The 16,618-nt window shown below is 47.5% G+C and overlaps 1 protein-coding gene across 1 annotated transcript in view; it reads right to left on the bottom strand.

Moving 5' to 3' along the window:
* The window catches only part of LOC109319008 (G protein-activated inward rectifier potassium channel 1-like), a gene marked incomplete at its 5' end in the record, with an annotated part of 36,233 nt that extends 19,616 nt beyond the window's left edge, over positions 1–16,617 (bottom strand). Inside the window, one exon of the mRNA XM_019548527.1 lies at positions 16,009–16,617. Coding sequence (XP_019404072.1) covers positions 16,009–16,617 — 609 coding nt within the window. The remainder of the gene's footprint in view (positions 1–16,008) is intronic.
* Position 16,618: the final 1 nt, after the last annotated feature.

Below are 16,618 nucleotides of genomic sequence, written 5' to 3' on the forward strand. Positions count from 1 at the left end.
AACACATTTCTTTGTTTCACAAACCCATCACATGCTCACATCTTAATTTGGGCTTTATCGGTCTTCAATTCCCAGCCTGAGTGTCTGCTCACTGTTTGCTTGTATCAGACACAGCGGGCCTTGAAGAAACTTTGTCACAGACAGGCTTTTTATAAATCAATTAACCCTTGCTGTTGCTCTGGACCATTAGCCTAATGCATATCTACTTTATCTATAGGCCAGTTCCCAAAAGCAAACCTCTAAATACCATTTTCTAGCCACCAGGTACTGGTCCTTAAGTCCATGACTTTGGCATTTTGTGCTGATATATTTCATTTCTTCCATTCCACAAAATTATCTAAATCTTCCTGTTTAATAATCAGTCCTATTTCATAATACTCTCAGTTCAGGGTCATTAGCAAATTCCATGAATTCCAGTATTAAGGTTGCAGATAAAACTGTTGAAAAGGATGGGTCTTAAAACTGATCCCTGAGGAACATCACTGGTAACCACCCTCCAATCACAAAAGTCACCTTCCAACTTTCTTTAGCTTCTCTTTGAGCCAGCTCCTAATCCATCTCATGCATTTGGTGCCCATCCTAATCCATCTCATGCATTTGGTGCCCATCCTAATCCATCTCATGCATTGGTGCCCATCCTCTCTAATTTAGCCAATAATTTCCTGTGAGGAATAGTACCAAAAATGTTGCTTAAATCAAGACAAAGCAAGTGAACTGCATTATCCTTATCTGGGGAGTCAATTACCTTTTTACAAAAGGATAGCAAAATTACGATTCTCCTCTGACAAACCCATGCTGGGTTTTGTCCCATTTTCTATTTCCTTCTATATATTTAACAATCCTTTCCCTCAGTATCTGCTCTAAGAGGTTCCTTATTGTTAAGGTCAAGCTAACAAGTCTATAATTGCTTGGATCATTCTTTCTCCCCTTTTTGAAAACTGAAAACTGCATTTACTATTTTCCAGTCTTTGAATATTGATAGATGCCATGAAGATTCATCCTAGTTGCTATTTTCTATGCCAGTTCCTTCCTTATGATGGGATGGAGATGATCCAGACCTCCCCTCCCCTAAATTTTGCTTCCACCTCAAGTATGGTAATTTCCGTATTTATGTCCTCCTTGCCAAGTAGTAATCTTGCCAATGTCCTCATTTCCATCTTCATCCTAATTGATGACTGAGGGAAAGTATTTGTCTAGCTCTTGAGCCATGCTTACGTGGTCCTTGATCTCAACTCCATCAACATATAGTGGTTTCCCTTCCCCCTACTGATTTTTTTTAGATGACCAAACAAACGTTTGCTATTATTTTGAATACACTTTGCAAGATCAGGCTCAGCTAAGCCTTTTGCCATTCTTACCTTGTGTCTGCATTTCTTGACCTCAGAAAGATAGTCTTCCTTACCAGCCAGTCTCATTTTCCAATGCTTGTAGATCCTGTGTTTATTCCTAATTGCTTGTGTAAGGTTTCTGTTTATCTGTGCAGATTTATAGTCCTTGCCTTCCATTTTTTCCCTCTTGGGATGCACGTCCTGATAGTATTATACTGTTGCTTTAGTTAATAAGTTCCACACTACCTTCACAGACAAGTTTCTTAGCTCTTTAGTCCAGTTAAACACCTTAAATAATTGTCTTATTTTCTCAGAATTAGCCCAAGACCTTTGTTATTTATCCTTGTCCCTCTTGTAGTTTAGTCTAAAAAGAATCAGCTTGTGATCACTTGATCTCAGATTACTTCCTGCAACCAGTTATTCTACAGAGTCCTTGCTACTTGCCAAAACTAGATCCAAAGTACCTGTCATGGGTACCCCTATATGCAGTGATTAATTTTGGGGGACATTATTTACATGCATAGATGTTGCCTAGAATTTGATTTACTACTGTCATGTTTGATCTTTATTACAGCTAAGGTTAAACTATGTTCAGTTTTATCACCTGTATGAACCTTGGTATTTGGTATGAATGCATCTTTGTATTTTTTGAGTCTGAAGTAGGATTGTCCCTATCCAAACCATCATATACAAATCCAAAATCTAACCCGGGGTGGGCAATTATTTTGGCTATAGGGCTCCTTAACAAGTTTTGGTGAGCTGTTGAAGGCTGCAAAGGTAGCCCTGCCCCTTGATAGGTGCCCTGCCCCCTGGTTGCCAACTTGGTACAAGAAATCCTAGCCCTAACCCCTCATCTTTGCCACCTGAAGTCCCTCCCCTTGTCCTGGAAGCACTTCTTTGGGGGAGGGTCCCATCTTGGAATTGGAAAAAAAAATCATATACTAAAATAATTAAACATCTACTTTAACCTATTTTATTTCAAAAAAAATTTTTGTCCTGATTTATGTGCATCTGCATTATATATATATATAGGCAACTGCATAACAGCTCAAAATACAGTCTTACTCTTGTATATTGTGTAGGTGGAGGGGGTTTATGTGGGTGGGATTGGGGGAGTATGCAGTTGGGGAGTGGGTGGATGTGTGGTAGGGTGTGGGTGTGGTGGGTGGGGTATGTGTGGTGTGATATGGAGGGGTGTGGGTCTGGGGTGTGTGGATAGGGTGGAGGGGATATATAGAGGGATGTGGGCGTGTGAGGGAGTATGGTGAGGGGTGGGAATGTGTTGTGGCTGTGGGAGGGCATGAACAACGCATGCCCCTGGAGGCTGAAGGGACACAACAGCCGCCTGCAGGCAGTGGCAGCAGTGGGGGGTGTGGTGGCAATGAGCAGGGAGTTCCTGTAGGCGGCCATGGCAGTGCTGGCAGTGAGCAGAGGGGTGGCAAGCACTGACTGGAGATCAACAACCACCCACAGATGCCACTGGCAGCATCTGCAGCAGCCAGCACCAATTGGCAATCACCCACAGATGCTGCTGGCAGTGTCGGCAGTGGGGGGTGGTGAGTGGTGACTGCCCACGGGCACCGTCAGCAGTGTTGGCAGCACTTCTCTCAGGGGGTGCACCACCAATCTCAGGGGGTGCACCTGTACCTGCATGCACCCGCTATGCATCACCAATGTGGTATGGTGGGGGGTGGAAAGGTACGGGTGTGGGTCCTCAGAGTCCCCAGAGTGTGCAAGTCAATGGAGCTGCATATGGTGGCAGTGTGTGGGGCCAGCCTACCCAGTCCCACAGTGCGCATCTTCTGCACTCCCGCCTGAGTCCCCAGCCATACGTGGTGGTAGCGAGCAGGACCAGCCCGATCCAGCCCCATAGTGCACAGCTCCTGCCCAAGCCCCTGGCTGCATGTGGTGGCAGGGTACAGGGCCAGTCCCACCTGGCCCCACAGTATGCAGCTCCCATGCTCCCAGCCAAGTTCCTGGCCACACATGGCGGCATCCAGCAGGGCCAGCCCAAGCCAGCACCAAATTGTGCAGCTCCAGCACTTCTGCAATGTGTGGGGCCAGCCCAGCCTGGCCTCACAGCATGCAGTTTCCCACACTCCCTTTCCCCGAGAGGGAGTCCCTGGCCTGGTGGGGCCCTTACCTGAATTTCCAGTCTCCCAGTAAGGAACAGCCTCTGCCAGGCAGAAACTTCTTGTCTCTAGCACCCCCTACCTTGGGACTGGGGGCAGGTCAGGCCAGGTTGGGGTGAGGGTTGGTTGCTTAGCAATGGAGTCACACTTCAGCTTTCAGAGGGGCAGGGAGGGCTTGGGCCCATGATCATTCTTTTGGCTTACAGAAACGCCCCACGGGCCAGATGGTATCAGCAAACCCCACAAACCAGGTTTTGCCTGCCCCTGACCGAACCTCTTAGTAAAACTACTGTTAAACCTAATACAACCTTGACACAACACAAGACATAACACCCTAATCTGCCACAGGTAATGCAGTGGGACCACGCCAGCCAAAATCCTGCTTCTGTAAAAGCTTGCTCGTATGGGCTCAAGAGATTGCAAATGGAGGGCTATACCCCCTGCTACAGAGGAAGACAAAAACCCCACACTCTGTACTAGTCTGACCAGGGGGTAAAAGTCCTTCCTGACCCCAGTTGGGAAATTGGGATGACCCTGAGCAGAGGGGCAAGACCCACTAGCCAGGAATCTCTGGCAAGAGCACTGCCACACACCAGTCAAAATACCCAGCCTTGGCCAAAACCAACACCCAATACCTCTGAAGAAGGCTTAAAAAACTCAACACATGAATCAGAAAAGGGAGTGGGAAGCAGTTGGGGAGGGGCACGATGGAATTTAAGCCAGTGCAGCAACCAAAAAAGCCCAGAAGCATGACAAAGACCCAGGGGAGAGCATAGACCTAGCTATACTTATTTCAACCCTGATCAAGTGCCAAGAACACTTCTCGCCAGACATTAACAATCTGCATACCAGAAAACTGCTGGCATGCATATCTAACTGATAGAGTGAAAGCAAACTCTGCTCCTATCAGTATCTTCAGCCTCAGAACTACATCCCACATTTTTCAGTTGTGATAGACAACTCTTCTGTTTTCCTTTGTACCTGGTCTGTCTACTCACCTCAAGAGTGAATCCAGTAATACAGAACTGTCTTTTCCTAGTTTTCACATCCCAGCAACATTTTTCCTTTCACTCTCCTTCTGTCTGTCAAACACATGATCTCCCTTGCCATTTCCTTTCTTCTTCCTGGGCTGAAGTCACTTTCACACTGCATTCATCCCTTCTTCTCTCTCCTACCTGTTTTGGGATTAGCCCACGCATGACATCCCACTGTTAGATATCACCTACGTCTCCTCTTCATCCCTCAGCACACCAAACCAATTCTTCTAGTTTACTTCACTTCTGCTAGCTTGTCACTTCTGTTGCTTAATTCTAACATTCACAATCCCACTTGGGCTCCCCTCCTCTTCAGAAAAACTGCCCATGAGATTAGCAAGCTTAACAGGCATCTGAGGCTTCTCATTTGTATGCACACCCTCACCTCTCCTTTCTTCCATCACCTGCTCAAATTTCTATCCAAGCTCCATCATTTTCTTGTAGTTACATGTCCAGCCCTTTAATTTTCTCCTCCAATATAACATCAGGCAGCAGTTCATGCACACGTACCAGCCATCTGGCACTGATGCAAGGATAATATACATGCTGCATCTTACACATCCTATCACCTTCATTTCTTATCTTGCTTGGAAACTTTTACATGCATACCAGAGTTGCTATCCTGTGTTCGAGAGAGAGAGAGAGAAAAAAAAGATACCCATGCAAAGGAGAAAAACAGAACTCCAGTACACAAAACATGCATGTATGTGTGCACCCAAAGAAAGGAAACAAGTGAAACCCATCACCACTATACTACATACTGCCTATGAACTCCCCTGTTTATATTCTGTTTGCTAGCTCTCTTTTTGCTGGTTACTTTGAACTGAATCTGAAATTCTGTGGGAAAGCTGCGTGGGAGAATGGAGGATGTCTGAAGTGCTTATATCTCTCTGTGTTACCGAGGATACATGCTACAGTTCTGTGCAAACTGAAATTTTCTAAGCAATGAACACATGGGCTACAGACAGAAGTTACACATAAACCGGTTTAAGTGATCAGCAGCTGGTTTAAACCTGTAACAGAACAAAAGCTCAGTGCACATAAACCACTTTCAAAATGGCTGAAACTGGTTTAAGATAAACCTGGTTGAATGTAATATCAAACTTAACTGAATTGGGTCAAACTGGTTTATGAAACTTCTGTTCCAGACCCCTTCCTGGTAAAGTTAAATCAGAGTCCCCCAGCATCCCAGCATACTCTCCAGCCCTGGGCTGGGCTGTGCTGTCTGCTCCAGCAGAGAAGGGGCGGGATGGGGAGGAGGAGGGGAGAGGGAGAAAAGGGGAGAGAGAGAGAAGCAGGGGCTGCCCCCCTTCCAAGGCAAACCCTGGCTGGGGTCTGGGGCTGGGGGGGGCAGTTAAACCCCACTTCCCCTGTGTACAGAGCTGCCCTGCCCTGCTAAACTTACTGAAAGCTACTGCTGGCTGCAACTGTGGACTATAAATCCCACAGACACCTGGAAGCAGGAAGAAAAAGTGACGAGCAACCCTGCAGAGTTCTGCTACTGTAAGTCTGGTCTGCAAATCCCAGAGATCTCAGGGGGCAGCAAGGAAAGGAAGTGCCAGAGTAAGAAAAGGAAGTGCTATGCTCTAGTGTCCCCTGGCTTCTGGCCTGAGCCACTGCAGGCACATGGCTGTGTTTCCTGAATCAAAGGTAAATGTGCGTCCAGTTGTTTCTCAGTTTAATCTTTGCAGCTTAGGCCAACTTGCAACGACTGAATCGATTCAGCCTCACGCTTTTTGACTATCTGTACTTAGCCCTCATGCCCAGGTATAACCATACTATGTTCCCTTCCATCTTCTAACAAAATATTCAAATAATTTCTGGTTTGCTGTGTAAGAGCAGAAGCTATGGACTGAGTTGAACAGTTGTTGATTCAGACAGCTTTAACCACAGAATACTGGACCATGGCTGCTGACTCTCCAGAATACTTTCCTTTGCTCACCATCATCACCTCTGTCTTCCTCAGGTTCAGCTTCAGCCAGCTGTTCTTCATCCATGAGCTGGCCTCATTCAGCTTGGTGGTAAGACAACAATCATACATGCTAGATCTGTGTGTTTTCTGCATATTCCTGTCACTTGAGCCCATGCTGTCTAATTTACCTAGGGGCTCCATGTCAATATCAAAAAGACTTGAAAGAAAATAAATTTGTGTAGGGCGATGCAGTAATGATTCACCGTAACCTTGAACCCTTTTCCAGTATGAATAGTGAGGTTGTTTTTTCCACAATGACACACTTGTGGAAGGAGAATGGGAGATGCTCTTATCATTTAGTTATGTCTGAGTTCAAGCTATGAGCAGCTCCTGACCAGCAGCCAGCAGCAAAGCAGGAAAAACAAGGTTGGGCTCCACAATCCCTTTTTGTAAGACAGTGCAGCCCTTGTGCAGCCTGAATCCTAGCAGTGGCCCTGTGCTGGAAATACAGCAAGATAGGGGAAGGGTCACAGCTTTGCTCCCATTGTCCACATTCCCAAAACTTTCAAAGGTGAAATGCAAGCAGAGGCCCAGAGGCCCTTCCACATCGTGCAGGCAGTGCTTTCAGGGCTCTTGAGATCCTCTGCTGCTTGGGTGGTAGTACTGGGCCAGGTCGTAGGTAGATCCAGGATTGCGGTAAGTGGCTACAGTCCCTTTGACTGTGTGGCACATGCACAATGAGCATGTAACACTGCCAAAGGGGGTGCAGCTGCACACCCTCACTGCAGTCCTGGATCCAAGTGAGCTCTCTGATAGCTCTGAGCTCACAGGTTGGTCAACACAGGTTCTGGCTGGAGTTCCTGATTTTGCAAGATTCCAGAGCCCAAGGGGTAAGCAATACTGCTGTTCATCCTTCCTCTCCTGCTGTCTGTATTCAGCAGCAGGGACAAAGACAAGATCAAGGCAGATCTAGGATTTCCCAAAGAGGGTGTGGGAGCAGAAACCAACACTGCAAAGGTGGCTGTACCCCTTGCTCCCAGCCTCTTTTGCCCCATCAGTGTGGGCAGACCTTGATGGGAGAGCCATTGGGGAGTTTCTGAAGTCATAAAGTAGCTGAAAATACCCCCTCCCTGCTCAGAGGTGGCCCTCTCCTCCCCCCCCCCGCCACACACATGCTGCTGCTGCCTCCTCCATGGTTAGGTGTCAGGGAAGTTCCAGAGCCAGCTGGGCTGAGCAAGGCCTGGGGTCAGCTGGGGAGGAGACAGCAGCAATAGCGAAAGAAAGTTCCCCACAACCTGCCTGGTCACAGAACAGGAGAAGAGGAATGTGCATCTATCCCTGCTGTCATTGTCCCTATCCCCAGATGAGCCCACCTCCTGTGCAGCAGGAAGGGATGACTCTGGTGCTTCTCTGTCATCCAGACTTTTGAAAGTCACTCCCAGCTTACCCTTAAGACTGAGCTGCAGTGAAGAGGACCCACCCACTTTTTGTATCAACAGTTATTCAAAGGCTCAGAGAGGAATAATTTGGAATAAACTGCATTTAGGTGCATAAGTCCATTCTTGTGCCAAATAGGTAGAACAGAATCCTGCTGTAGGTTTCCATCATGTTTCACTGCATATTAAATCATAGAGCCTTTTCCAACCATTTCAGTGCCATCAGCCTAGTTATTTTTTAAAAATATAATCACTTATATAAGTTCAAACTCGTATTAAATTACATTTGAAGATGATCCAAGAGAAATACACATGAACAGAACCCTCAGGGTTAATACTCTAATTATGTCCTCAGCTTGAATGCTTCTAGTGTCCTATCAAAATCGATCAACAGAGGGGTCTTGTGGAAGATCCAGATGACATCTGGATGCCTGCCAAAATTTGTTACCATTATCAGATTCTTCAAAAAAGACATGACAACAATCATCCTATGCAGTGGCTTGAAAAAGACCCCTTCACTGCTGGAACTGGAGGCAAGCAAGAGTGTATGATTGCATCAATGCTCTTGACCATCTATATTGCAGCTATTCTGCATCTAATTACTGATAGAATTCCATCTGAGTGCCCAGAATCTGGAATGGGCTCCCAAGGGAGGTAGTGCTGTCCCCTATTCTGGGGGTCTTCAAGAGGAGGTTAGATAAGCATCTGGCTGGGGCCATCTGAACCCAGCACTCTTTCCTGCCTATGCAGGGGGTCGGACTCAATGATCTATTGAGGTCCCTTCCAACCCTAACATCTATGAATCTAGAGTCAGCATCCAGGATATCTCACGGATGGGAATCTCTTTATCATCAACTAGTCATGTTCCAAAATCCAAGGCAACTAACACTTTCCTTACTAAATATGCTGATAATTGTATTGTGTGTGTCCACTCAATTAGAGAGCTCCAGGTACTTCCTGATTGCTTTTGTAAAGCTTGGACTCACTGGGTATGTCTACATGAGATGCTTTACTATGCAGTACTAATCAATGCACAATAAAGTATCACCATCAACAGGTGCACACCATTCACTGCACAGTAAATTACTCTACTGTGCAGTTAGCTATTACCTGTTAATACAAGTAGTAAACTACCGTATTTTTCGGACCATAAGACGCACCTGACCATAAGACGCACCCAGTTTTTATGGCAGGAGAGACTGTGTGTGCTGGTGGCCGGCCATTTTTATTGCCGGCTCCCGGCCACCGGCACGGGCGCCGGCTTCCGGTGTAAACAAGCGGCGGGTGTCCCGCTCAGGCTCCGCCGCCTCCGCGGGCAAGCTCCGCCCCGTCTCCCCGGGACACACACCTTCGGATCATAAGACACACCCTCGTTTTCCCCCCACTTTTGGGGGGGAAAAAGTGCATCTTATGGTCTGAAAAATACGGTAACTACTACATTTGTAGATGCTGACATGGAGCAAATTTGCTCCCGGTCAGCTCCAACACTAAGGGCCCACTTTATAGCATTAATAGGATATGTAGATGCACTCACTGTCAACTTCACAAAAACCAATATACTTTTACCAACCCTCCACCCCCTCAAACCAACTAGCTGCTCTTCCACATCTTAGAAGCAGAAGACAGTCCTTAGAGAATTTGCTCTACTTGAGTAGGCACCTTTCCCCAAAAGTAAACATACATGATAGTATAGAACACCAGATAAGATCTGCCAGGACTGCCTTCAAGTGCTTCTGATTATGATGACATCAGGACCCAAGCCAAACTTCTCACCTACCAGGTTGTTGTTACCCCATCCTGTAGTATGGGTATGTCACTTGGATAACACATTGGAAATACCTGAAAGCTTTGGAACGTTACCCTGAGTGATGTCTTTGGAAAATCTTCTGTATCATTTGGAAGGACAGAAAACTGAAAGCCAGTGTTTTGGTTCAAGGAAATACCACCACCATTGAAACTAAGTTTATACAGATCTAGCAAGCAGCTGGACAGGACATCATAAGGATGTCTGACAACTGGCTCCCAAAATAGATCCTATATGCTCCCAACTCACCAATGGTCACCAAAAGGAGCAAAAGAAGAAATTAAAGAACACTTTGAAAGCCAGTCTGAAGAATTGCGATATTAACATTAATACCTAGGAGACTTAAGCACTAAATCATTCCCAATGATACTATGATGGATGACAAGGCCTCTATCATTTCGAGCATATTCATCTCACACTACAGGTGGGTAGACAAGAAAGACCAAGGGAAAGAACCATGATCCAATATCACCAAGATCTACTCCTTCCTCCCAGAATTATTTGCCAAATCTGCAACCAAATGTGCAGATCACAGATTGGCCTCCTTGGTCATCTATGGACTCACTGATGACTTCCCTGTTTACTGAAAGACTGTCATCCTTGTATTGAGGGACTGCCATTGAACAAGTGTCCCATACATTTCAGATTTAAAAGCATTATTGAGAAATGTTAACATTAGTTGACCTGGCTTTCATAGATGTAGATTAATTTACAGGGTGCCAGACTTGGCAGAACATAGCACTTCACTACTGAGAGGCTCAACAGATCTGAAAACAGTGGCTAATGCACAAACATTTTCTCATACTACAAATTCACTAATCTATCGTCTTGTCTCCAGGGACCCATAGTAGTGATTGTTGACAAACAGCTTTCTTATGTAAATAAGAGATCTGATGATATGAGAGAAATGATTATTTAACAATTTAAGTATACTACAAAGCTCTAAGAGAAAAGTGTTCAGGCAAACATTCCATGCCCTCTATCCCAAATATCTAAATGCTATGTAATGTGGTATAATGGGATAAATGAATGATAGTGTGGTGTGACAATGCTTCATCCTATGCTACTACACTACAGTGCACATTTGCTGTCTTGTTCTTTAGGGCATAGTTAGAGCAAGACTCCTCTAGACCTTTTGTTAAATTAATATTGTCATAAGAACACAGTTGCCATGCTGAATCACATTCATATTCCATTTAGTCTAGTCAAGCATTCTATCTCTAATAGTGACTAGCATTAAGTTCTGCACACGATTTTGCCCATAGTAGGCACTGGTGATTATCTGCCCACATGAAAGTCTCATAATAACCACTCTGAAGAGTGATTTTCTCTCTTGAACAAATCTTAGTAATTATTAACCATTATTATCCATATACCTATTAAATTGTTCAAATCTTGCTATGTTATTTGTTTCAATGACATTATATGGCAACAAGTTCTACAAGGAAGCTATACAATTCATGAAAAATACTTCCTTTTATATTTAACATTATAAAGTCATCTAAATATTATGATTGATTCTGCACATCAAACCTGCAACAAAACAAAGTTTCTCCAAAAAATGCCAACAGCAGGAGGGCATCCTTGAATAGACTAATTTACTACATTATTTCCTTATTCTGTGACACTAAAAACTGAACAACCGTCTATTTATGCATCTTTCTGAACTGAGCTGCAAGATTCTGTCCACCCAGCACTCCAAACAGAATACCTTCTTTCTCAATAACTCTTGTCAAACATTTTTTCAAAAGCTGTCATGCATGCAGCTTTTATAGCTTTCTAAGGATTTCTATGTTGGTGGTTCTGACTTTTTAAATTTGTCTCTTTGGGTGGTTTTATTCAAGCCCTGGCTTCCTTTATACATGCTAATATTGCCAAAACTTCAATTAATTTTGATGATGCCTTCTTTTTTTGCATTCATCCAATAAATTAGAAGTCAGTATTACACTTTGGGTGACTTCTATGTGGTTTAGCACAGGCAAGCATGCATCTTGACATGGAGGGTCTAGGGTCCTTCCCACCTCAGGTTCATGGAGACAGTTTAGCAAGTCTTCATCATGAACAGTGTTATGGTATGGCTGTACCCCGCTTCCACCACCGTGGCTGTCTCTGGATGAGCCCAGCAACTTGTGCAGCTTTTCTCTGTAGCTGGAGCCACTAGGCCAGCAGGGGACACAGGAAGAAGAAACCCACCCTCTGCCAGCTGAGCCCAGCATTCTGCCAGCAGCTGCTCCACACAGCCACCTCATTTTCCATGAAGCCCCATGAGGTGAGAGGAGCAGATCTTGGGTTTTCCCATGTCCAGATCAACTGGGGACAGCAACGGTGGGCAGGTCCACTTTCCTGTGCCTGCTTCCACTGACACAAGGGCTCCACCTACAGGTGACACGTAGGGGGCATGTGCCCTCCCCTCCCCCCCCCGAGACTGGCCCTCACTGGCCAGGGGGTGGGGGTGCTGAGAGAAGCCCCCCTGAGATTGGTGGGGGAAAGACACTTCCAGTTTTGCCGCCAGTGCTTCTGGGGTCGGCAATCAGCTTCTGGGGGACTCTCACCCCCCATCGGCCACAGGTGCTGCCCAAGACTCAGGAGGTACCAATCGCCCATGGCTCCAGCCATGCTTCACCTCCATTTCCCCATCATCGGAGGGGCAGCATGCTACATTCCACATTCCCTTTTCGTGAATCCTGGACCCAGCTATGTTCATCAGTACACAAAATCAGGTGGGGTCACCAGGGGAGAAAAGCCACCAACTAAGAAAGCTCCCCAATTCTGAGAAGGTTTGTAAGGAGTCCACACTGCTCCCAAAATAGCTCATGACTAGGGATCCTGGTTTTCTCTGTTTAAAAATCCCAAATTCGCTGATAAAAAATTCCAAATTATTTGAGTAAAAACTCCAAAATCTGCATTTTTCCATGATTAAAATGAAAAGCCACTACACTACATAGAGGTATCAATTGAACATAATGTTTTGTTGATATATTTACAGTCTTAAACCAATTAGGAAGCCTGCCTCTGCCTCAATCATTATAATAAAATAAATTCTAAATACCTATATATTTTGGCATTTGACTTTGGTTTTTTGACCATGGAAAATCAGAGCTCTCCCTGCCCCCTTCACTCACCAGGAGGCTGGTCCAGCTGCAGCACTCCCCCTCCACTGCTTTGTGGTGCTGAGCAGTTCTGATATGCCCTGCCCATGCCGCTGACCGTTGCTCCTGAACCACGGCCCCCTGGCCCCTCAGCTGTGCTAGAGGGGGCCCTCAGCTGCTCCCCGCCCCACCTGGCCTCACAGGATGATGATCTGTGGGGACATAGCAGGGATGGCCTCCAGCGTGAGAGGCATATACCACACCTCATACAGAAGCACAGGCAGCGGCTGGGGCACTACATGTTGCCCCGCACCACCATCTGGGGCTGGGGTGCAGTGTGTATGACCAGTGCTGTGCTCCACAGCAGCAGCATTAAGCCAAACATGGCTCTGGCCTGGGCCACTGCAGGGGCAGGCATCTCTAGCCAGGCACTGTTGGCAACAGCACAGAGCTGGGCTTGCAGGCAGCACTGAGCATTGCCTCAGTCTCCCTTGCCCAGATACTGTCCCATGGCAACAACATGCACATGGCACCCCCTACCTCCTATAGCTCTCACCCTGCTCCTCCCACCCTGAAGCAGCTCCTTGCAGGCTGGAAGGCTGCCAGCCTGCAAAAGGAAACCCGTGGTTTCCCACATTTCTTTCCTTTAAAGGGGAAATATGCGTTTTTCTCCTTTAAGTGAGAAAAATCCACATTTTTCCACAGTGAAGGGAAAACCTGGATCCGTGCTCATGACCAAATGCAGCTGGGCAATTCACTGATGCAATACAACCCTCCATGGACTTCCTTAATAGGTCTCATATGAAATTCCAACCATAACTTAAAGTTGCTCTCCTGCCAATTGAAATCCCTATGTAAGTTCAGTGCCACTGAACTGAGAAAAAATATGGAGGTGCCTTGAGTCTAAACAGTATGAGAATCACTGTCCTAGTGAAATTAATTTCAGAAGAATGCATAGTGAAAAGGCAGTGAAGCTATTGCATGCACTACCAACAAGGGGCAGATCCAGGCAGTGCAGCAGTGCAGTCATACCCCTCTTCTGCCATCCCCACTGTCCCTGGGTGACCTGGGCATGGAGGGAACCCCATAGCCACTTCTGCCCTGCTCCACCCACCGGTTGCAGCCATGTGGGTTATCAGGCTTGGCAGTGGACAGCAGTGGTAGTGAGTAGGCAGGTTTTTTCTTCCTATACCTCCTTTTTGCCATTCCGCAGTTGTGATCCCTTCTAGTGGGGAATAGGTTTTTCCTTCCAGCACCTGTCTGCCACTGCCACTGCCACTGCCCCGGGCTGATAGGGGCACACGGGGAGCCCCCCAGTCACTGTTGCCCTGCTCCAGCCACAGGCTACAGGGAGGAGCTATGCAGGGAGCCCAGTTCAGCTTGGGACAGCAGTGGCAGCATGCGCATTCCTCCTTCCAGTGCCTGCTCCTGGATACATGTGGGCAATAGGAGCTGGCAGGGAAAAGTCACTTGGAAGGAAGAACCCATGCACTGTCCCCAGCCCATCCCAGCTCCCTGCAAAGCTGCCTCCTACAGCTCCTGGCTGGAGCATGGCAAGAGAGGCTGTGGGACTCTACCTGTCCCCAAATCAAGCCAGCTCCTTTATGCACTTGCTCCCTGCAAGGCTCCTCTACGTTCTCTGCCAGCCCAGGGGCTGCAGGAACATCCATCCCCGCCCCGCCATGGTCTGGATCTGCCCATGATTACCAGTGAAATGTGAAAGCCAGCAAGTTTCCAGCTGAAGGAACACACCTACTGTCATAGCTCAAACCATAAACCAACTGGACATAAACTTCCAGAAAACATTTCCTAACACTCTCCAAATAATTATATTCAGAACCTGAATATATTCATTAATTTGGGTGCCAGTGCAGAGTGCTATAAAATGCTACAAATACAGAAATCTGTCTTTATCATGGAGCTGCATATTGCTGGACCTTACCAAAAAGGGAGGATTTGTCTAATGAGGAGTGAATGAAGAACTCAGAACATTGCTGAGTCTAGCCTATTGCATTGTTAGAGTCTAGGCAATACAAAACACCCACTCAAATATCAATTGCTGCCCCTGTTGAACCCTCCTGTTCTGACAATCAAAGTAGTTTGGAGGCAATTCACCTCTCCTTTTCCTTTGATTAAGCTTTTTAGAAGTGTCCCTAGATGAAACAGAAAAAACACCTTTAAGATCCTGTTAAATTTACAACAGCTGATGTTCATAAAATAGTGTAGGCTTATCCTTTATTTAGAATCAAAAGGATTCACTCCCTATTAGTGCTTGTTGGTGGTGGTTTAGTGACAGCACCATCCTAAGTGTGTGCCTCTCTATGAATTTCAGCATCAAAAACTTTTCAAATGGAAAATTCCAACACATTCACCAGCAAAACACTTGCCAGAGACAGCCTCTGCCTGAGTTGTACTTTCACCTTATTTTTGTGCATCAAGAAAATTTGGTTACTTAGGAGAATAGAACGAGCTACTGAGATATAAGGCAGGGGCAGGAAAATGCTTCAAGGGATGACCAGAACTGAGATCTGGAAAAAAAAAAGTGCCTGAAGCAGGAGGAGGGGTGTAGGTTGTAGCCCTGTTGATCTAAGGCAGTGGTAGGCAACCCCTGGCACTGGTGCCAGAGCATGGCACTTGAAGACATTTTGCTTGGCACGTGTGCCTCTGGGTGGATGGCGGGGAAGGGGCCGGGGCTGCGTGGCCACAACAAGGATCAGGCCCTTCGTGGCTCCCCCGCCATCTGCCCTTGGCACGCCAACACCTTTCACATTGAAATTGTGGGTGTTTTTGGCACGCTGCCCAAACACGTTGCCGATCCCTGATCTAAGGACCTAGGCAGAGGAGATGAATTTGATCTTTCTTATTAGACCAAGCTGGTTTAGTAAAATCGTTGGCCCGAAGCAGGAAGAGGCTCTGGCGCTTCCTCTGTCACGCTCACATCAAGCCCGTTGGAATCGAAACGCACCTCAGTTTCCAGCCACGTCCTTATTTCCAGGCAGCTGCTAGTTAAGTAACAGCTCCTCTCTTCCCTGCCGCCCCCGCCGATGCCTTCGTCCCCAAACTGCTGCTCAGCCAGTGTCACGACACCCAGCCGAGCCCGGAGCTGGTGCGTTTATTTCTAGCCAGGGGGAAGAGGAGAAGCAAGCGGCCTCCCTGGCCCCCGGGGCAAGCAGCGGGGTGTCCGCGGGGAGCCGGGACCTTCCCTCCCGCCCTGCCCCCCGTCCCCCCGGCTCTGCAGCAGGTCGCAGCGGCCCGGGCCCCTCCGCCCCTCACCTTGATGAGCTTGCAGCGGATCTGGGCGGACACCATGTGGCTGTTGCGCAGGTTGCCCACGCGGAACATGAGGCAGAGCTTGCCGTCCCGCCGCGAGATGACTGCGGCGCGGCTGAACACGAGCGTCTCGGCCCGCTTCTTGGGCTGGGACATCTTGATGAACATGCAGCCGATGAGGAAGGCGTCCACGATGGAGCCGAGCAGCGACTGGAAGAGGAAGAGCACGATGCCCTCGGGGCAGCGCTCCGTGATGTAGCGGTGCCCGTAGCCGATGGTGGCCTCGGTCTCGATGAAGAAGAGGAAGGCGGACGGGAAGTTGTACACGTTGGCCACGCAGGGGCTGTAGCCCGCGTCGTGCGCGCGGTGCAGGTCCCCGCGGAGGTAGGCGATGCCCCACCACATGGAGGCCATGACGAGCCAGGCCACCGTGTAGGTCAGCAGGAAGATGAGCAGGTTCCAGCGCCACTTGAGGTCCACCAGCGTGGTGAAGAGGTCGGAGAGGTAGCGGCTGCTCTCGCCGCCCAGGTTGCCGTGCTGCACGTTGCAGCGCCCGTTCTTGTCCACGAAGCGCTGGCGCTGCCGCCGGCCCCGCCGCGCCGCCCCCGCCGCC

Source organism: Crocodylus porosus, unplaced genomic scaffold (assembly GCF_001723895.1).
Source record: "Crocodylus porosus isolate Cpor-Errol unplaced genomic scaffold, CroPor_comp1, whole genome shotgun sequence".
In the NCBI taxonomy this organism is placed as follows: domain Eukaryota; kingdom Metazoa; phylum Chordata; order Crocodylia; family Crocodylidae; genus Crocodylus; species Crocodylus porosus.